The 22,526-nt window shown below is 40.8% G+C and overlaps 1 protein-coding gene across 6 annotated transcripts in view; it reads left to right on the top strand.

The window, feature by feature from the left end:
• Positions 1–22,526, top strand: part of CDK6 (cyclin dependent kinase 6) — a 126,758-nt gene that overhangs the window by 10,571 nt on the left and 93,661 nt on the right. For all 6 annotated transcript variants that reach the window (XR_001553064.1, XM_015853531.2, XM_015853533.1 and 3 more), the window contains exon 3: positions 16,521–16,656. Coding sequence is in view for 5 of the 6 variants with exons in the window: in XM_015853531.2 (XP_015709017.1) it covers positions 16,521–16,656 (136 nt within the window). In the remaining variant the exon portion in view is untranslated. The remainder of the gene's footprint in view (positions 1–16,520; positions 16,657–22,526) is intronic.

Raw genomic sequence — 22,526 nt, 5'->3', positions numbered from 1 at the left:
ACAGCTAGATCAGGTTGCCCAGGGCCTGATCCAGCCTCTCTTTGAAAGTCTCCAGGGATGGGGCAGCAGTGACAACACCAGGCAGCCTGTTCCAGTGCCTTGACACCCTCACTATCAGATTTTTTCCTCGTATCCAGCCTAAATCTACCTTCTTTGAACTTGAAGCCATTTCCCCTTGTTCTATCACAACAGACCCTGCTAAAGAGTCTGTTGGCTTCTTTCCTGTATCCCCTTTAGATACTGTAAGGCCGCTATGAGATCACCTCACATCCTTCTCTTCTCCAGGCTGAAGAGCTCCAGCTCTCAGCCTGTCCTGAGAGATACCCGTGTTATGTTCAGAAAAGCAAAATGTACAGTGAACTGGTGGTCTGCATGACGAGCCTAATGTTCAGCACTGACAGGGCAATTTCATCCACATCTTCCAGCTGATCAAAAATGCAGTTGCAAATCTAAGGCTTGATGTTCTGCTGGTGAAGTCGAAGTTCATAAAGCTGCAGTGCTTTACACCAGCTCTGGCTGTTGAATTAATAAATTCTTCATATTAAGATGGACAAAAACATACTAGGGCAAAGAATTGGTGCAGAGGTGTCCCACTATGCATACACACTGAGATGATACCGTTCAGATTTTACATGTCACAACTAGGGAGTTTACCAAAGTGCTCTGGGATGTAAAACCAGTTGTTGCATTAGGAGGCTTTTCACTATTATGGACTCAGAGTTTCTCTTGATCTGTGTCACTCCTCCCAGTTACGTTCCCTCATAGCACTGCAGATAATTCCTCTCTGCCCTTGTATGTACCCTCTGAAATATTTGATTCCTGTCTCAAGCAATTAATACAACATTGTGCTCAGCCTGGAACTCCAGGTTCCATCACAGATACAATCATTTAGCTGCTGTGAACATCTCCTTACTTCAAGATACTCCCATATCTACAGTTCTGCATCTGCTGTACATTTGAATGAACATTTGGGTCTCACTTGTTATTCACCAGCACAGCAATGGAACAATTAATTTGGATTTCCAGGTTTCTTCCGGACAGTGAAAGTTTAAGACTTGCGTTATTTTCTCAGCTAGGAAATAGGTTATGAGTTGCATCTCGTTTTGCTAATTTTATCTACCACCGCACTTTGTTTGCATTTGTCATCTTTATGACACAGGGGTTGAGCAGCATCTGCAATTTTAATTAGTGCGTTGTTTATCCTTAGATAACCCTCTAGATCACTAATGGAGATAGGCCTACCCACCAGTCTTTGCGGTTTCCTCTTAGACATCTCTAATCAGTCTGTTGCCTTACTGTTTGTCTCCGCTTTGTATAAACTGCTGAGCAACAACTTTTGATCCAAGCAATAATATTCAGAGCAAGATGGGTTTGAATCGGTGGCTGTGGTCTGAAAACAGATATTAAAAGTCTCATTGGCGTGTCATTCTTGGAAGGACCTGGGCAAGGCAGTGCTTCATGAGAACTGAGCACCCGTATTTCTTCATTGTGCTGAATCCCTTCCATCGCACTGCATTTATCTTTGTAATTTCATTTAGAATAGGGAGAGGGTTAGCTGGCACTGCTTGCCTCTGTGCTGCCCGTTGTCCATTTTGTTTCTCCAGAAATCAAGATATTTTTATTTTTTCACATGAGATTAGAACATCTATAACATCTCAGTTAAATGGAGGCAAAGCTTTCGATAGTACTGAAGAGACACAGACTTCAAGAATTTGGAGTTTAACTGCAGGAGAGATGAAATAGCTCAGCAGAACAGCAGCAGGAATAGTTGAGAGTTGCACAGAAGAGTTAGGTAGCCCATCTGACTGGAAGTTAAGGATAAAACCTAGACAGGTGAATGGTGCTGATGAGTCTCTTGCAGTTATACTGTAATGTCCCAACCCAATAGGAGGATATTCTGATTTCTATTTAAAAAAAAAACAGTACTTCAAAGACTGATTAGTTTTCATTTACCTGAAGTTGAGTGCAGATGAGGCCGTGCTGCAGAAACAGAGCTTAAGTCCTGCAGAGTTAGAGTAAATGTTCTGCCATCCTGGTTCCCCCAGATCTGCAGGGGGTGGGTGATCTAAAGCCATCTAGCTTTAGTCATCCAAGTGCACATGGTCCAACCTAGTCGTGTGGACTCTCTCCACAGTGAGTGAGAATGTGCTTCTGGGAGTAACTCATCTCACTCAGTATCCACACCTGTGGTTACGCATTTTTTTCCTTCATAATTGTCTCTAATTCCTTTTGAGAAAGTTTCATGGTTGTACAGTTGCAAATAGCTGAAGAATTCTGGTATCTAACCCATGTTGCATGCTGACTTACCAAGTCCCAGACTCTTAGAAAGCAGTGATATTATACCTTTATTGCTCGAAATAATTCTTTTGGAATGTTAAGTTTGTTTGTTTGCTTTTCCATAAGCTCAAAGCATGCCATCCTACATTGCTAGGTAATAGTCTGCAAAATTAAAACCAACCTACTGTGTTAACAGATGGTGCTGCTACATCTTTTTTCTGGGTGAAAATGCTTTATACCAAGTGCTTGTCAGAGCCAGTTCTTCTGTAGCTTGGATCACTGGGCTTTTTTATTACTGAGCTCCTAAGACAGTGTAATTGTCTTACGAGCAAACTGTCGTGTTGAGCTGTTTGGATATGTGTAATTATGTATGTGTGTATATGTGCAAAAGGAAAAACAAGAACATTTCAGCATTTTCCTGCATTTATGCCAGGAGGCTCGGAATTATTAGTTTGTAACATGAATGAGGATTTTTAGACATCTGGAACTGCAGCTAGTTTTAAATCTGAGCCTCACAAGTGGCTGAATAGTTTTCTTTTTCAGAGTTAAAGGAGAAAAATGTTAAGGGGATGAGGGCAAGCCAGACAAAAAATTATCGCAAGATCTAATTGTTTTTAAGAAGTTGCATGACAACGAGTATTGAAACTTGGAACTAAAGGGCAGCCTCACTCCTAAGCACAATAAAATAGTAGATTTTGTGAAATGCATTCTGGAAAGTGAAAATAAAAAGTTATAAAGCCTGATGTGAGTGGCAAGGAGCCCAGGCAGTATCCAGAGAGTAAACATGTAATGGCTTAACCTAACTGGGGCACAGCCCACTCCAGCAAGCAGCTGAGCAGGGGATGGCAATATTGAAAAGCAGCAGAGCTGATTTTTGAAACAGATGGCTTTTTTCTTCTTGTGCACGCCACAAATATATTTTTAAGGTATCAGGAAATATTTTGGTGGTGGGGTTATGTGCATCAATATTGACCCTCTGGTTATTTTTTAGAATCTTGTACATTTACGCCACTTTGATCGCTCGTCTTTCAAGCCTGAAAACACTGTCTTTAAATTGCTTTATTTACTCTGCTCCAGAACTCATTCATCTCAGAACGTGTCCTTTATACAGAACTACTGCGATGTTATCTTTTCAGCTACGGAGACTCTCCTTAAAAAGACCGTTGAGCTTTTGAAATAGGTTAATTACAATTTGCTGAATGGCCGCGATTATCATGGCTTTTCTAATACTTTGATCACTGTCATTCTCACAAGACTAAAAAAGTGCTCTTGTTCAGGGCTTTGGAAAATCTAAATCTGTGTCACCCCTCTGCGTTCTGGAGGGAGAGCAGGGAGAATGCACTGTGCCTACGTCAGGAGCCATATGCTGTACAGAGCCATTCATGGAAAAGAAGGCTGCTGTGTCTTCTTGGATTTAGCAACAAAACTCTCTCCTGTCTGTATTTCTTCCAAATGGTCTTAAGAGGCAGCTATTTCTCAGTGAAATATTTTCATAGTTCAAAAAAAGATTTTTATTCCAGGACACATCAATTTCAGTTGTGATGTTTTGTGCCCAAGAAATGCCTGCATGAGCAGTAGGTAAACCAGAAATGTTGAATTTTCTTCCCAGAAAGTCATATCAATTCTGTGATAGCTCAGAAAGCAGCTGAATGGACCTTTATAAAAATACAAACTAAGTCACTTCTAAGTGGAGACAGCTGGGGTCTATTTAATATCCTGTGTAAAATGGTCGGGGTCAACTTCCTGGAATAACTGAGGAGTTTTATTTCACAAATATCCCAGTGCTGCAGCGACCTGAGGTGATGGTGAGGCTCTTGAACTAACATGTGCCACAAAGAAAAGCTCTGCAGCCATAACTCTGCACTAGGAATGGGGTGGTGGGAAGTGCCCAGTGGCCTGGGATGTGTGTGCATCCTTGTAAGTATTTGGTGTGGGCGCTTATTAATGTATGCTACCAGTCTCAGGCTTCCGACCCTATATTTGTGTAGCTTAGCGATTGGATAGCTAATGGAAAATCATTGAGAAGTGGCACTCTGGACAGTAAGTCCAGGGATTAATAAATGTGATGGCCCAAAATACCTAGCTTCTCTTGTGACCTGGGACATTGGATCCGAAATTTGTTCATTTATCTTGACGCTTGCACAATGTCCTTTTTCCCCTTCCAGTGAATGCAGCCATATTTGTGCTGTCTAACGCTGTGCATTTCCTTGATGTATTCCATGTATCTATTCAGTTTTAAGTGTTCTGGATTCCTTGAGTGTAGAATCTTATCTTTTACCTGTTGCTATTCAGTTGTACATGGGTGAAAAGATGTTAGACTTTATAGACCACTACCACTGCTGAGTGTTCACCCCCACATGCAGAAGTTGCATGGTATGGCAATTAATATGAGCTGTAGTCCAGTGGCAGCTTCGTTATAAAGCTGTGGTGCACTAACCATGAAAACTCATGAAAAAACTATTCATGAAAATTGATGTCTTCTATGGCTGGCTACATTTCACAGCATGAAAATCTGGCCTTTCCTCGACTGCTTATTGAAATAAAAGATAAATTGTAGGTTTAAATAAGAGCTAAGAGGGAGACAGAAGACTATTAAACAGAGATAAAGGATGAAGTCCTGAAATTATAATTACGTAGTTGCTTCTGTTAGGTAGGGATGGGAATTGAAATATATATATCTCGTCCATGGAATGGGCAAGCTGAGCAAGACCAGAAAAGGCTATTGTAGGCTGTGCAGGGGGCCCTGTATGGCATGTAAGGGTACTGGTCTGGTCACCTGTGGCAAGGCTCCACACCATTAGCTGTGCTTCAAGTTTCTGTGCTGATTCTGAGAGAGGAGGTAAATTGGATGGTGTGGTTTGGGGATGGATTTGGTAAACAATGAGGAGCAGGAAGTTCCTCCCTCAGCCATCCTTCTCTTGATATCTGCTTACTGTCTCTTGACTTATTCTTGGAGTGAAAATAATTATGAATAAAACAATTCTTAGAGGGGCTGGAAAGGGTCAGAGTAATTTTCATCCACCCCAGTATTTTTCTGAAGTGGAAAAGGGCAGAACATGTAGGGACTGCAGTAGACAGACCCGAACGGATAAATGAAGGCTCGGCAGCTCTGACACTGGCTTGTTTTGTAAAGATCGTAAGTAATCTGCGTCCACTAGTTTCAAGTCCACGCAGCGTTCCCGAGCAGATGTGAGGCAGCCCTGCCTCCTTCCCGCAGATGCCTACTTGCCGTGCCTGTGCGCCAAGCCAGCTGGGAGCTGCGGGGCCATGTTAGCGCTGCTGAGCCCCGGCCATTACGCTCAGCCCAGCTGACACAGGCTGGGGGCCGGTGCCGAGCGAGCTGTTTGCTCGCAGACATTGAGTGGATGTACCTTGTTTTCATCTGCCTAAATGTAGAAATGTTTTAGCGCTCTGGGAACCAGACCTTGTTTTGCAAGATTTATTATAGCTTGCTTGTTCCTTTCAGAAATGTGAAAGTCATGTTGTTGCAAAACTTCCAGAATATAGTTTTGTCATGAATTTACATCTCATGTACACCATCATTTACAAAACACTGAATTTATTTCAAAAGCTCTCCATGCATTGAAGTGTAAACCCTAATCTCATGCTGCTAAAAGACACCCCAAAAGAAATAGCTGCTTTTGCCCCAAAGTAATAAAACAGTCAAATAAAATTTATTGCCAGCTCAAAATGCTACTAACACCTCATTTTTATTGCCAAACTCTGCAAATAATCTTTAATTTGTTTTCTTTTACATATGTGTGCAAGAGCTTAAAGGAAATACTTTAAAAGCTGCACGGTCTGTAGAATACTTTGCCCAGCGTGCATTAATCCGTAAATGACTGGCTCACAGGATCACGTAAACTGGATGCAAAAGGAGGAAACATGTTTATTAGCCAACTACCTGACGAACTGAAGGGTGAAAGCACCTGGGAATCTTACAGCAATAGACATTGTAGTTTTCTTTGCACGTGCTATGAATTAATTTTAAAATAAGACAGCTTGTTAGAAGCAATGGCATGACATCCAAGGAGCCTGTATGGCCGCGTGTGAATGCCTGAGTGTGAACAGAGCGGGATGCAAACGTCTCTGAGGAGCAAAGTATCCACGAAGCCCACTTTTTAAAAAGCCAGTAAGATGCAGTGTCTTAAATGCTGATGAAATGTGTAAGGAATTTGCATGCTAATGGAAACGAGGATCCCGTTTTATGTAGCCAGTGTTTAAGAGCAATTGCCTCCTGGCTAAATTTATTAAGCCAGAAAAATCTTGTAAAATTTCTATTGAGGATTTATTGGTCCCATTTGTTTCTTCTCTGTACAACATGAATATTAAACTGGACCCTGCAAGTTTTTTCACAGGTGAAACTCCCTTTCAAATTAAAGGAAATTCTGAACTCATGCCAAGCAAGTTAAATACACCTACTAACTTCACGAGGCTTAGGTAAAGGCTCTTGTATGCAGAGCTTTTTAGGACTGATCCTGCTCTGTGGGGCTTGAGTGAGTAGGTTGAAGATGTTGAAAAATAGCATTGCAAACATCTCTCTTATTTTCTATTAAGTTCCTCTTGAAAATAAATATTTGTAAATATCTGTATGATCAATTGAACGTAACATGGAATCTCACCAACAAGTCACTCTAATGAAGTCTTTCTGTGAAAGAGTCACACCTCCTAAATTGAGTTGAATTCAGGTGTCTGGTCTGAATTAGTCATGCGGGTGTCTTCCATGGCAAACAGGGAGAGACCTTGCCCCCTTCTCTCCCAGGTTGTTCTCCCAGTCCACTTCTTTCACTGGAATATGCAGAGTTCAGTGTGTTCTATTCAGGCTGGCCACCAGACCCCTGAAGAACCCCATTATGTGTGCTGTACGTCTTCTAGGACTGCTGAAGAGAGAGCTCTATGGGCTCAGCTGGGCTGCTCATGGAGGGGGATATCACTTGAACCACCTGGAGCCGTCTGATGATGGATAGGCAATACAGCTACCTCCAGTTGATTTAGATGTCTTGCATATCTTGTAGCTGAATGCCTTCCAAAATATTAGACAAAATCCTGTTCATTTTTCTTACCTGTGTGAGCAAATGTCACTGTCTTTGGACTTTGGAAATAGTTGAATAGTGCTGCTTGCTTTATGCAGGTGGTTTCTGGCACATTGGTGGTGACAGGAAATGAGGCAGTGCCAATGGAGGTCTCTTGTGTTCACTGTGCTCCTTCTCAGATCTTGCTGAAATAAATTCAGTTATTCCCTTTCTCTTTAGCTAACAGTGCATTGAGCACTGCAGTACACAGTCTTCTTGGGAGCAGCTCTGGTGTCAAAGTCACTACTCCAAACAACTATAGCCAAAATGCAGCACTAACTGCCTCTCTATTTTAGTGTCTTTTAACCTAATGCAGAATGCAGGACAAACGTGTTCTGAAACTGACAAACCTTTTGAATATTCACCTGATCTATAGCCGTACATGGTAACTATGTGTGTTACCCACCATGCTCGTGTTGGAAACGAGTGGATATATCTGATCTGTTTTCAGGACATTTTGAGCAGTGCAGCACAGTTAGTTCTAGTGAATCTATGAACAGACTCTTTCAACAGATTTAGACATCGTAAATTTTGTTTTTATGCAGTTTAAGTAATTGGTGATAAATTGGTGGGTTTCATTTGTCAGATAACAAGAGTTTGTTCTTATTTGTGTTTTCTAGTCCCTCAAATAAAGTCTGAGAAAGTGGTGGTTCTCAGTTGTGCTCATTTCAAAAGTTAAGAAAAAACAAATATTGCAAAGAACTGTGTGCAGTAAATCATGAAAATCATTTTCGAAGTATAGCAATATGCAGAAATTACCTTAAGTTATAAAGCTGGTAAAGATGTTAGGAAGGAGATGTTGGTACAGATAAGGACACAGAGGTAAAAGAGAGTGGCTTACATGCAGGGCCACAGTCTGCAGAGTTTTCTCTGTGTGAATAGGAAAAGCAATACCAGGAACCACAAATAGCAACCAGCACCGTGGGTGTGTATTTAAATGGCATACAGGGATTTGCGCTGCTCCTATTCAGGTAATGACTGCCTGCATGTAAAGGAGAGAAAGATGACATTTCTTGGCCTTTTGTCTTTTGTTCCATGTGAACTCACAACTAACTTTTTCTTCTTTTTTTTTCTTCTATTTTCGCTTCTCTGTTTTTAGTTCTGAAAGATTCCAGGCATATACAGGAGACTGAGCTTTAGACAATGTGTGCTTCCTTATCACAGAATCAGAATTGTAGGGGTTGGAAGGGACCTCTGGAGGTCATTGAGTCCAACCCCTTGCAGGTCCACTACAACAGGTACCATGTATCAGGTACTTATGTGTACCATAGGCTGACTGCATGCTGGCTGTTAAGCACCGCCAAAATTCTATGGTAACTCAGGGCAGGTGGGTCTTACAGGATACAGGTTTATGATAAGTACTTCTCCTTTTCCTCTGCACATTATTGCCCTAACTCCAAAACGGTGGTTTTGTTCTGACCAATTTAAGAATATTTCAGTAAACACTGCTTCAGACTTGCTGACCAAGGTGTTGTACCAATGAACAAACAGGCTCTGCAAGAAGTTTGCACCTGGTTTCCCACAGTGGTGCCTGCTTCATTCTCCTAAAAATGATGTTATTTGATATAAGATTATCTTTAGATCCAAGAACATTGTATTTAAGAAAGGATACATAATAATCAACCCCAGATATAAATACTGGGCAAGACAGTAGCCATTAAATATTTCCCTGTTTTACTCCTGTGTTTACTAATTACTTTCTTTTTAATACATGGATATGCAGCATGTTACACTGAAGATGTGCTACACTACCTTAATAATTCCTTGAATACATTAGAATGACACAATACAAAGGATTAAAAAGAATCAGTTTTATTTATGTGTTGAGCAATTTAGAGAATGCAAAAAGGAAAGCAAATGCTCCTGGGGAAGGTGCTCTGTGGAAAATCTGAAACATTTAAGAGGGGATGTACATGTGCTTCCCGTGAATCCAAGGGTCTTGAGTTCTGAAATGGAAGCTTATGGGATCTTACAGGGAGCACTCCATGTCACAGTGCCGAGTGTACATTTGTGTGCTCCGGGTCACAGAATAGTGCCACAAATAGGTCATATGGCAGCTGCTGACTGTGCAGAATCTGCCATTGACTGTCCTTACAGAAAACCAGGTTCTTCTGACATGGGGATGACCTGTCTGCCCCTGGCAGAGAGATCTAACAGCAGCGCGCAGGGCAGGCAGTACCAGCAGGCTGCTGTTTGCCCTAGGTAATCATCCAGCTGGGATTTAAAATCCAATGAGATGAAGCTGTTAGTGTATGGAGCAAGTACACTGAAAACCTGGTCAACTGTAGGGTGAGTCCTTAAAGATGAAGTGCTGCAGTCATTACTGGCCTTCATCAGATTCATTCCAGTTCCTCGCCTATTAATGATCACCCTTAGCAAAGAAAGTGAGCAAGAAATGGCCTAACAAGAAATGTTAGGACTGAAAAATACAGATTTATGTATACAAGGAGAGGTGCAGAGAACATCTTGTCAGACGTACTTTTCCTTGGAGTAAATCTCTCAGCAACTGAATCCGTTAGTGACTTGGGTGGCGCGGTGAGTAAATGCGCTTGGCCTTTCCATCTTTTTGGCACAAATCTTGGCTTCTGTTGAATATGAAAATGAGTTTTGGTGGTTTCACGGGAGCAGACATTTGTCTGCATCACAGAACTGCTGTGTCTGGCACCAGGGCTCACCGCAGCTCGAGGAGGCCCAGCACAGAGCACAGAGTGCCACAGGCCGGGCCTAGGAAGTATCAGGCCCTGAACGCCTGCCCAGGCAGCCCACACCGCCGGGCTTCAGCCAGTGCTATTTACTTCACCTTCAAGAGCATCTATTCCTCTCTGTCACTTTTGCTGTCTCTGCTCCTCACACACACTTAAAGAACAAAAACATCTTTTATGGAGCTAAGCATTTTAAATAATTTTTCCAAGTCAGAAAGGGAGAGACTGGAAAAAATTACAGCGCAAAGCTCAGCTTGCAGATGAACGATTGCCTTGTCATTCTAATATCCCCCTTCCTTCCCTTAAAGCTTGTTGCTGAGTGGGCTCTAAGCAGGAATGCTGGCTGGGCTCAGCTGGGGTGGGTCTCAAGGAGAAGGTGCTGGGCTGCCCTGCCTACATCATGCCGCTCCTTCTGCGTGGCAGTTCTACGCTGTGCCCAGCAGATAGTGAATGGGTGACATCTATCTACATAATATCTGCCTGAGATAGATAAACTCATTTATTTTATCTGATGCTGAGGACAAGAAGAGACCCTGTTACTATTTTGGGGGAGGACAACAGGGCTGGGAAAATGTCTCACAGACTCCAAGAACCCAGTAGAAATGCAGAGAATAAGTGTTTGAGACTAAAAGTTGCCATCGCCTGTGCCAAGATGACCTGGATTGTTTTACTGAATTGAGTTTGACTTGAGGTGCCTGCCTGCTGCTGGCAGGAGCTCCAGGTGGACTACAGTGCTGTGCTGCAGGCAGTGCCATGCTGTCACACTGCCTGTCTTGGCACCAGCATGCTCAGTCAAGAGTAGTCCAAGTGTCCCTGCATCATCATGCAGTCTGCCATGGAGGCATGTCCTACGTAGCAGTGTACGCAGTGCAGGTGCAGCTGGCATGACAAGTGCATTCAGAGGCTTCTTAAGACTCACACACTTTTGAAACAGGAACTTAGGTCTTGCATTACTAAGTGTTTTACAAATGTTATCACCCCCCCAGAAAAACCAAACAAAAAAAACAAACAACCCAAAAACACAAACACTTAAAAGCTGAGATACTTTGAACTTAGAGGCTTGTTCATCTGCATCTCCTCTTTTGAGATCTAGAATTATTTCACTAAGACTCCTCAGAGCAAAAAGAACCTATATCCGATGTCTGAAGTGCCAGCTCACAAAAGCATGGTGGAGCAGGTGACTGCTGATGAGGATGAGACAAAGCAGCATGTCCTGAACAAAGGGAAAAAGCTCTATCATACGTTTTTTGAGTGTGAAGCTGTATTTCCTGTTTTGCTACGTGGGACATGGTTCTCGTAACGCACATGTTCCAGTTCACTTGCCCAGCTATTGTGTTTGTCATCTGAAATACGTCCCTGTTTTTAAAATATGTTTGGTATATGTGATCCCAAGAGGAGACTGCTTTCCGTTAGCAGACTGTTTCTCCTCTTCAAAAGCTAAGAAGGAGAAGGTAGCTAAAATTCAAAGTGTGGAGGGAACTAGCATTTACAAGGAGTACTTTGTTGAAAAGGTTGGGCTGAACGAAGGGCTTTCAAGCAGTGAGGAGACAGATCTTACAGACCAGTGGCTTCCAGAGAACAGAAGAGTCTAAGGCTGCTGAAATTTGGACCCAATGGATGCCTGACTGTCATTCTTCAATGCTTTTAGGTATGAGAGGCTGAAATTCTTGAGCACTTGAAAATTATGTACTGGCAGGATTAACCTGAGTGAAGTGAAAGCAGAAACTATTCAGGCTGCCCCAAACATACTTGTCAATAAACCTCAATCATGACCTGTAATAGCTTTGGTATCCCATTTTTATTGTGTTTGCATGAACACTGTCATACGTACATTTCATGATGGTTTTCTGTCATGTGGTAAATACCTGTGAGAGTTGTGCTGAGAACACCAGACTCTTTCCCATCTGAGACTTTGTCTAGACTTCTGAAACCTGGAAACATCTTAAACATTTCTCCTTCTCAATGTCTCCAGTTCTCTTTTTCTTTTGTCACACAATCTAGGAAGCAATTCTTCCTGGGAAGAGACTGTTCCTAAGAAAATTATGGTAAATCCCTATTACTGAAACACTTCTGAGGGCAGAGATTGCCTTTTTGTTCTGTGCTGTGAGTGACCAGCAAAGTAACAGGATCTTTGTTCATGTTGGATTAGCAATACTGCAATAAAAATAACAATAAGCCTTCGGATGCTTTGGCAGCAAGTATTCCCTTTATGCTCTGGTTAATTTTCCAGTTGTACGTACTCATCTGTTTGAGAGTAACCAAGGGAGCTAATGTCCTGCAGTTTTTCAGGACTTACAGTCACATCTCTTGTTTGGTATTTTCTGCAGGTGGTAAGCCTGGTAGCATGTTGGTTTTGATCTCCATCTCTGCTGCCTCAGTTTGCACAGCAAAAAGAAAAATGGTTATTCCTTTTGAAAATGGGTAACTTTATAACAGTTCTCAGAGCGTCTCAAAAAGTGATTCTAAAAACATTGAAGGTTCTTCTAGAAGCTGTTAGCAAATTAGTACCAGTCAAAATATATGCAGTGTTCTCAAAGGAATTGGCAAACTGCCTCTTTTCTGCTGAAAGCATTTAGTATTCAGATGTTGTGGTGTAAAGGAAAGATGAACTGGGGTTGCATTTACCAGATTACTTGTAAGAAATAACAGGAGCTTCAGGATGCGTTATCTATTTTACTACATTCAAAAAAAGAAAGATATTTTTGTAAAATAGATAAATGGATTTGTAGCTGATGAGCTTTTTTACTTCAGTAATGTTAACTTGAAAAAATGCATTAAAACATGGATACTCAGTAAGTGTGTGTTGAACAGCGTGCTGGTTCAGATCAACGCATCAGGCAATGTATGACTTCCGGCCAAACATCTTGTTAAATACTTGCAGGATTTCCCATAGCGGATCTTACTTTAATCAAATAATTCAATCGTTTCATTTGTAAGTACAATAGAAGGGCAGGGCTTGTGTTTACAGAGAATTCCGTATGGAAATCCTGTATTAATTGAAGTACAGTTACTTCACATAGGACGGTGTCCACATCCTCACTCTTTAAATAGAAGGCCTTTTGCTGTTGCCTGTTTCAGAGAGGCGTTGACATACAGAGCTGGCTCGTCACGTAGAGAAAATCACGAGGAAATGGAGTGAAAGATAACCAGAGCACACAAGAGAAGAATGCCTAACTAAAGAAGGCAACTCTGTGGGTCATTATCTATAGTGGATATAAAATAATAAAACTTATGAAAAATAGTTTGGTCCCTATGGACACTATCTGATTAAGATGCTGTGTCTTGTTCAATCTTTTTTCGGCTGCTCCAAAAGTAATACCTTGTTTTATTGTGTCGGCCCGTGACATCAAAGGTGGATGTTGGTGTTATGGAAGAAGAGGTTGAACCTTCCCAGTATACCATAACATGTTGTTGCCATGTGACAGAGGGCAGCAGATAGGGAGGAATGGTGTCTGACATGGAAGTGCATATGAAGCAAAGATGTGGAATTGAATTGCTTTGTGTGGGAAAAATTTCACCCGCTGATCTTTGTCGATGCTTAGTGAATGTTTATGGAGCCCTAATGGTGGATGTGGGCACAGTGGGGCAGTGAGTGGTGCATTTCAGCAGTGATGACAGTGATGTGAAAGGCAAGCCATGTTCCAGACAGCCATGCAGATTTTCACGAGCGCAGCATGCAGCTCTTGTTCATTGCTAGCAAAAGTGCGTAGCTAATGGTGGTGACTGTGTCAAAAAATAGTGTTTTGTAGCTGAAAATTTACTCTATCAAATAGTTATTTTCTTCTTTGTATCTGTCATAATTATATCCTTAGGAATAAATAGGAGACATTACTTTTGGAGTGACCTACATATTTTCAAGATTATTAGCACAGGCAATGCCTGATGTTGTCTTTCCGTAACATCGCAGATTCATGTAAGGTATGCTTTAAATTATTGTCTTTTTAAGGCAACAGCAGTGTTTCCTGTGAGTAAACACAAAGTGCTTCCAACCAGCCCCATGTACGATATGGAGGTTTGTTAGCAGTAGACCATTTAGAGTTCCACATAACGGCTTTATAAAAGGGAAGGATATTACTCTGTGATAGTATTATGGTGCAATAATAGAAGACTAGAATTGCACTCCTTAGAATTCCTAATTGTTCTATGTCAGAAAACACCAGCATTAAAATAAACCCCACACAGAAGAATTAAACGGAGAATCAGTGTTTCCTTCTGCAATGAGTTGGAAGTTTCACATCGCTTCTATACTGTATACAGTGAAATCTTTTTTCCTTTTTTTAGCAAATAATAATTCTGCTGTGGTTGAAAGGATAATTTTGCCAGTGTATTAAATAGCAGCAAAAGAGGTGTTTTAGAACGTTTTTAGGTAAATGTAGGTCAACACAAAGAAATCATGCAGTTGGAAATATTTTCCAGTGTTTATGTTCAGATGTTCAGACCTGTCTGGCTCCTCTCTATTTGCATGTGTTGGGGTTATAGGCAGTCCGACTACATTCCACATTGATTTATACAAATATATTACAGATTATTAACTTCCCGCCAAATACCACCAAATTGAACTTTTCAGGAAGGTTTGGGACTTTCTCACAAAACTGATTCACTGTGTAAGGGCATCTCCATGTATACCCCATTAAGAGAATCACAAAGAGAATACTATATATCCCTATGAGTAATGTGCTGTTAACAGTCATTAGGCTCCCATAATCACTCAATAAATATTCATTCATGTGATGATTAGAGATTAAGCACAGATTACATTTTCTTGAAACAGGTTGGGCGATGGTTTCTCCATATTCTGTAACTCCAGTTCCCAAATTATTACTCACTGAAAAGCTCTTTCAGGCTAAAAGGAATGTGCACGCATCCATTTTCAAAACATTATGTCTAATGAACAGATTTCAAGTATCTGACCAAAGATTATTTAGGAAATGCTGTTAAAACGGGACCAGAGCCATAGCATGTTAAATCTAGACCATCTCAAATTAAGCGTAATGCTCTTTTAAACTGATTGCAGTCTTCACAGATAGTTTTGCCAATCCTCATCTTCCCTTCCTATGTGAAATATTTTCATATTTAAGATAAGAAAACTCTATACAAGGTACTTGCCTCTTCTGTTCTCAGGTGGCGCATTTTAAAAGTGACCCCCAATGCTTTGTGTGTCATCTGCTGTCTACAGATCCTGTATGTAAAGCACTTAGTCCTAGGAAAAAGATGAAAACATTACTTGAAAAGAATGATCTGAAATCCTGCACTTGCCACTAAGTAAGCGAGCAGTTATTCTGTGTGAGAGGATAAAAGACGCATGTAATAAAAGAATACGACTGCTATGACATTGAACAAAATAAATAGTACTGCTTTTCAGGTTTTTCAGTTTAACAGTGTAGATATCTTTCTTAATAATAGTATTAATGTATGTTCTTAGATCTACTCTCGCCTTATAAAAGTAGCAGTTGATTTTCTGCCTTACTTTAGAGAGAGGCAGACTAGTCCATACGATTTGTCAACTAAGTGAATACACACATCAGTACAGTATGTGAGCAGGGAACAGCTTTCTTCCATTTGTAGGATGATTTCCTGCTAGGAATTTTTTTAGAAGTGGGGATTGAGGGAGGATGGTGGATGTGATGGTCAGTGGTACAACAATAGGTGTGAAGTACTGAAGCATGGGCAGAATTCTGTGTAGAAGATAAAAAGCTGGCACAGTAGATGAAGCAGAGAAGGTGAGAAAGATCCTAATTAAAAAAAGAACAATAGAAAATAGAGTAATCAGATAGGAATACAAAGTTACGAAGAGCTTTGAAAATGAGTTTGAGTGTGTTGTTGTGCAACATGGTAAAATGATAAAGAAATTCCTGTAAAAGAGTGGCAGAAAGTTTTCTTAGCGGTGGCATCTTGTGCCTAAGTCTTTTTTCCAAGCTGTATCCTGACTCTGAATGTATTTCTTGCTTCTGGAAATCTGCAGGAGTAATCAGCACAAAAATTCAGTTTCTAGCAAAGAAAATTCTAAAGGCACATAATGGTGAACATGAGAGTTATGTGGGAAGAAACTGAAGGTTCATGCAGGCAACCTGTAACTTTTTTTCCTTAGAGATGTTACTTGTATTGTTTTTTGAGAAGGAGTAAGGTTGATGGAGCGTAGACCATGGATAAATGTCAGGTCAGATTCTGCATTAACTTTGGTTGCTCCGTCAAGAGAATACTTTCTTTTCATATAATTATTTTACTTTGATAAGCCGATGAGTTCTTATTACTTAATCCCATATTATAATCCCTACATGAAAGAGGTCATATTATCAATGTATCAGTGGTTATCTGATGAATCGAGAGCCTGAAGTCTGCATTACCTTTGGAAAGCTCTTTTTTTCAGTTCTCTGTGCCATAAGAAATTTAAATAGGTATGTGTGAGCTGCAAGGTATGTCTGTGCTGGTTCCTGTAAACTTACCTTCTCTTTTCTTTCCCTCCTCTCAGATTGTTTGATGTGTGCACCGTGTCACGAACAGACAGAGAAACCAAGTTAACATTGGTGTTTGAACATGTGGATCAAGACTTGACTACTTACTTGGATAAAGTTCCAGAGCCTGGAGTGCCTACTGAAACTATAAAGGTATTTAAGAAGAACGTTGGATTTCAGAAAGTGTTAGATAAAGAGGACACGTAAATCACAATGACCTTACTCAGGCAAACTGCGTTTTGACCATATTATGTCATATCAAAATTGAATAAAGCCCAGCTTGGGACACAAGCTGTGGAGCAACAGTCCATACTCACTAACCAATGTATTTTCTTGGTGGAAATCTTGTAGTTGCTTTTTTCTCTTGAAGATGTTTAGTTCCTGTGACTCTCCTGTTTCAGTGCAGGCCTACCAGATTTGTTCCAAACCATTGAGAATGACCTTTGCTCACAGCTGTAGGCAGATCATTCCATTACTGTTTAGTCCAAGACTGCCTGAATCTTTGCTAGGTAGAGCACTGGGAATTGTTACCATGTATAATATAAGTCCTGTGCAGCTACACCTTTCACTTTACTTTTGGTTTCCCCGAGAAGCTCCTTTCGTTCCATGTCACGTCCTTCTGTCTGACATATGTAGGTTTCTATACCTGTCTGTATCTCTCAAGAGCAGGTAATGTTCACTATGGATCTGTGGAGCTTGAATTCAGTCTCTGCAGTGCACAGAGGCTCAAGGAAGAGGGTAATACAACCAGGTGTTGTAGAGGCTGAAAAGGCTCTCAGTAACTAGGAGGATGAGCATTAAGTTTTCGCATCACATCATCTCATATTCTGCATTTGCAAGGGAAGACCTCTTCCCAAGATAGGATGTGCTTGTATTACTGGTACTAAAACACGTATTCCAGCTATTCTCCCGGGAATTTCATTGTGAAGTACTACATCAAAGATTACAGATAAGAATATATGACAAAATGTTTAAGCCTGGGAAAAGATCAGAAGGGCTGATATTCCTACATTTTGACTAAATATCTAACATTACTTTTTTTTGTGATGAAAAGTACGGAGTGCTTTCAGGGAATGATTGCCTTGCATTTGTATAAAAGCTTTCTGGAGGTATGTTGTGTCTTCTTAGACTGGCAAAAGACCAGAGGGAGGAAAATAGAAAACATAAGACCTATTTGAAATTTAGTAGTAGTAGAACTTCTTGTTAACAGCTTCAAACTCAGATGTTGTCTGATCTTTGAGTACGAAATAACATTACACAGATTAAGATCTTTTCACTTGTGTCAAAGTCACAGACATATAACGTCATTCAGTTCCCAAAATTGTATTTTTAAGAAGTATTTTATCTAGAGGATAAAATAAAACTTAAAAAAGAAAAGGAGTACAGCCTTGATTCAGTCCCTGCAAAAGGCTGGCATGTACCTCTAGCAATTAAGGGGCTCTTTTGTGTTAATGGTTTAAGGCTTCCATAGCCTTCTAGAGCACTGATGGTACTTAAGGGATCCGTGTATCAAGGTATCTAACATTGTAACAACATAAAAGGTAGCAGGCGTACTGTCTTACTGGATAATTTAAATAGATGGGAACTGAACCACCCAGTCTCTGAAATCTGTTTGAAACAACTTTTGAGATATTTTGCATGTAAAGCAATTGGAAGAAGTGAGCACTGCGCTGAAAGACTTCCAATTTTCTAAAACCCTACTCTAAATTCATGCATGTATATTGCAATATGAATGCACAAATTTTGTGGCATTTTATACTTGTGAAGGAAATCGTTGGTTTTACTTTTAAAAAGCGCAATTCTGCTTACAGAATTATAAATAAATAAAAGGGAGAAATTTGGCCATGCGGAAACAAGGAAGGAGAGTTCTGTTATTTTATGTACTGGGTAAGTCTCACCAGAAGAAGTTAGTGAAGGTAAAATTCGTCCTTTTCAAATAGGAAAGGAAAAGTGTAAAGAGGCTGTTCCGTAGAATCATAGACTGACTTGAGCTTACTTGGCCATCTCTGTTGGTTTTAACATTTTCACAGTAGTTGTTGTGTCCTTCAATTCTGCTTAGCACTGAAAAAAAAAAAAAAACCCAAAAAAAAAAAAACCAAAATAGGACCAGTTGAATTAAATTGGACCTTATTGCTTCACTGTTCGTGTACCTTAAAAACATCCCGTTTATTAAGGTACGTTTGCTGGTGGGTCGCGACCATTGATGACATGATGGAGGTTCTCAGGGCTTATTCCTAACACATTTCAACATCTTTCTGATGATGATGTCATTATGAAATCTTGTTCTTGTTCTTGTTCTCTTGTGGAAGGGAAATACTGCCATTTTGCAGCAATTGACCATTTAACTTAGAAAACATAAATCATTAAATTACTAATCTGACTTTTTATACTTTGGCTTTTGAGGTTAATATGGATTCGTACTTCATTTATTTTCCAGAATTGCAGACAATTTGTGTAGACTATTTCCACTCATTACTAGCACAGCACAAAACAACTGCCAATATTGTAAGGCCATCTGTTAAAGTTCTGTATGTGTCAGCAGCACAGAGGTACCGTACGAACAAGCTGAGTAAGCTTTGCACAGCTCAGGTAGAGGGTTCTAATGTACTTCTTTGGCACCATGGTGTAAACTCAACAGTTGCTGATGGAATGTGAATGACTGCGCCCAGAGGCGCAGAGTGCCCTGGTGTCGCAGTGGAAGGATGCCGCTATGCTACACAGGAGGCTCGAATCCCGGGTGTTGGACTCGATGATCTCTAAGGTCCCTTCCAACCCGCACCAGACTGTGATACTGTGATACTGTGTGACATAAAATTGTAATGAGAGAAGTGTCAGCCCAAAAGATCCTTTCTGTGTGAACTAACTTCCATCATTACACACCATATGAGGGAGGGAGCCTCAGCTTTTGTAGGTTTGGAGTGTGCTGGGGTTTGAAGTTGCTCTCAAGGATGATGAGTGACAACAGTACCATTTTGAGAATTCCCTTTATGTTTAGCAGATAACAGACTGTAGCAGTGCAGAGAAGACAACCATGTAGATAAATTAAGCACGTCTAAATATTTTGTCTTTATGCTTCTCAGCGATGTCTTTCTAGTATCTAAAGCCCTTCAGCAGGAGCCACCCCAGAAAGTATTTTAGGAGCACATCCATTGGTGCCCATAATGTGATGGAAGAGAAGCAGTTTCCTTTTGAGACATTGCTGAGTAGTAGGAATGCGTACAGAGGATGTAAGGCAAACATGCTCAGTTCCCCTCCCTGTCTCCAGAAGCATGAATGCCTATTTCTGTGGCTGTAGTTCTGACCACTGAGTTATAGGTTTTTCTGAAAGGAGGTATTTTAAATCTTTTCTATTGAAGTGCTTCCATTTTTTTATAAGGGAGTTTTCACTGGGCTAGAGAGATAGACAGCATGACTCCAAGTGCTCATGGACATGGCACTCGCCTCTGAAAGAGAGCTGTGAGCCATTGATGTCTTTAAATCCTGGATTATAATACTGCTTGTTCTTGCTTGCTTCCTGTGTCACACCTGATTAGTATTTGTTCCATACAGGAAGAATCAGAATCTGCAGTGACAACATCTTCCTTTTCTCCTCATTACTCACCTTCTCCCCTCTTTCCTTCCTGGGAAACTTTGGGGTAGTTTCTTTGTAAACTGAAGGTATGAGAACAGTTTCCTTAGGACACAGCTGTTAGTCATGCATATATCTTCAGTAATATTAAAACACTAACACCATTAGCAATTCAGAGAGACTTGGCTTATCAGAGAAGGGAACAGATCAAAGATCTCTCCTATAGCAGGGGCGTACGTTATTTCTTGTGGGATGCAAGAATTGCTGGGGATGACCTTCCACTGTGGTCTGCTAAGAACCATCATGGCATTCCTGACAGCCTGGAACGGGGCAGTCAGACCATGGGTAGAACAGGGTTTAAGAAATGTCTTTTTCTCTGATATTACTGATTCCTCACTCAGGGGAATGTTTTTTCTGAATACTGTTTTTCCTTTGCATAGCAATCCCAGCTCTCTGTCTGATTCAGTACAGCACTGAACCCAGTTTCCATTTCTGAATTTATCTATCTGCTAGAAGCTCATGAATTGTATTTTAAAATATTATCCCAGTAAGGATAACAGTGGAAAAAAACATTGCTGTTGCATCTGCGTGCACTCCCTGCAGCATGCACTGCCTGCTAGCAAACCAGGTGGACCGGTCACGTCTTTGCAGGGCTCTTGCAAAATTAATACGAAGATGTTACTTCTCAGAAAGCAAACCAGTGTTCACTGTTGCGAGGTGAGTCATCATCAGCCATCTGCCACAATTGTACCTTCTCAGTCGACCACGTATGAGATGTGGAGCAGATGTCACACAGTCATGCAATTCTGCAAACAGCACAAGATATTCCAGGAAAACAGATTCACCCGTACTGACAGTCTTCAGAGTGGGGCCCTGTTTAGCAGCCTCTCAGTTAGAAGTTACTCCTTTATGTATAAGCACACTAAAAAAAATAATGTCCACAAAAATTAAAAAAGAAAGATACTAAAGGAAGAGCTGTTTTTAATTTCTTTCCCAGCAGTAAAGAAAAAAACAAGGCTTAGTGAGGAGTTGAGAGCCCACAAAAAATGGATTAGATCTCCAGCTGGTACGGAGAGGTGTAAATCCATTAGCCTCAGTGAAATGGTGGCGGTTTACAGCTGCTAAGGATATTTGTGCAGCATTTTCCAAGACATTTTGTTCTGAAGCTAAATTATAAATTGGAGTTGTCACAGTAAATGAAAGAGAAACAAAATGGCTGAGCTGTTTTGTTATCGGGTTAAATCTTTTAATTTCTTCTCTGTCGTCCTACAATCAGGGGTTGGGCAGCTGCATGGAAGGGCAGCGGGAAGGAGTGCAGGTGCCCTGCACAAGTGGCAGCTCAGAAGGAAGTACATCTTAATGGAGGATGTGCTATGAATGTTGTGGTTCCATCTGTTGCAGGTGTTGTTTCTTTCCCGTGTTGCTGCTCCATGTACAGACACAGCCCCATCTCCCCTGATGTGGTGGTGAAGGTAGTAATGCATGGTCTGACCAAGGAGTTGGAGGAGTCATGATTTAAATGAGGACACTCCTCAGCATGTAGTGTTTTGAAATTTAATGTTGTATCTGTACAGCTCCTTCTTTAACCTGGATCGTACTACTATCAGTGTACAGCCACAGATTGTACTGATGGTGGACTTTTATCTCCAAATCCCTGCTATTTCCAGATTCAAGTCCAAACATTTTCATACTGGTGATGTATAGTTGTTTTTCTGCAGTGCTGTAGCCTGAGACCTCTGTTGCATGCAGCTGATAGCTCATAAAAATGTGAAGCACTCCAATAATTTTAAATCGCCCTGTCCTGAGCGGTGATTTAAAATCATTGGAGTGCTTCACATTTTTTCAGTTGTTCCAGTTTGGAAAGCAGTCAAGCAACACTGTAGAGTAATGCATGAAAGCAACCTGCCTGCTGTAATAATTTTGGTCTCTCAAAGCAGTGACATTGGATTACAAATGTCACAAAAGATGCCTGTGAAGGACTTTTTTAAAAAGATGTCTCAACCTATTTTTCTTTTATGGCCCAAAGTCTCAAGGCAGCAATATGGTTCATTATGGCCATTGTGGCCCTTAGGGATGCATCCTTCTTTGAAGTCAGGAGGAAGCTGGGGGGTCCTCCATTGTTTTCAATAGATGGAGGGCCAGAAATCATCCTTATTCAGGAAGCCAAAAGGAATTAAGAAACTGAAGAGATTCTAAATTGTGGTAAGGGTTGGAGATTCAGCCTTTGGTAGATGAGAATTTATTATCCGATCATTGTAAAATTGCAGAATTACAAAATGGAAGTGAAATATTGCTATTTGCTGATTGAGTCCCTCTTAATTTTACAAAACTGGGGTGTTGGTGTGATGCAGTCTGTTGTTCTGGATTCTTTTGACGTGCTCTTGGTTTATTAGTGATGCTGGGTTTTTATTATTGGAACGTCTGTGTGATAGCAATTGCTATGTGAAATGCTTTG

The sequence above is a fragment of the Coturnix japonica genome, chromosome 2 (genome assembly GCF_001577835.2).
Source record: "Coturnix japonica isolate 7356 chromosome 2, Coturnix japonica 2.1, whole genome shotgun sequence".
Classification (NCBI taxonomy): Eukaryota; Metazoa; Chordata; class Aves; order Galliformes; family Phasianidae; genus Coturnix; species Coturnix japonica.
The sequence above is the reverse complement of the archived record's forward strand: the minus strand, read 5'-3'. Positions and strand labels throughout refer to the sequence as shown.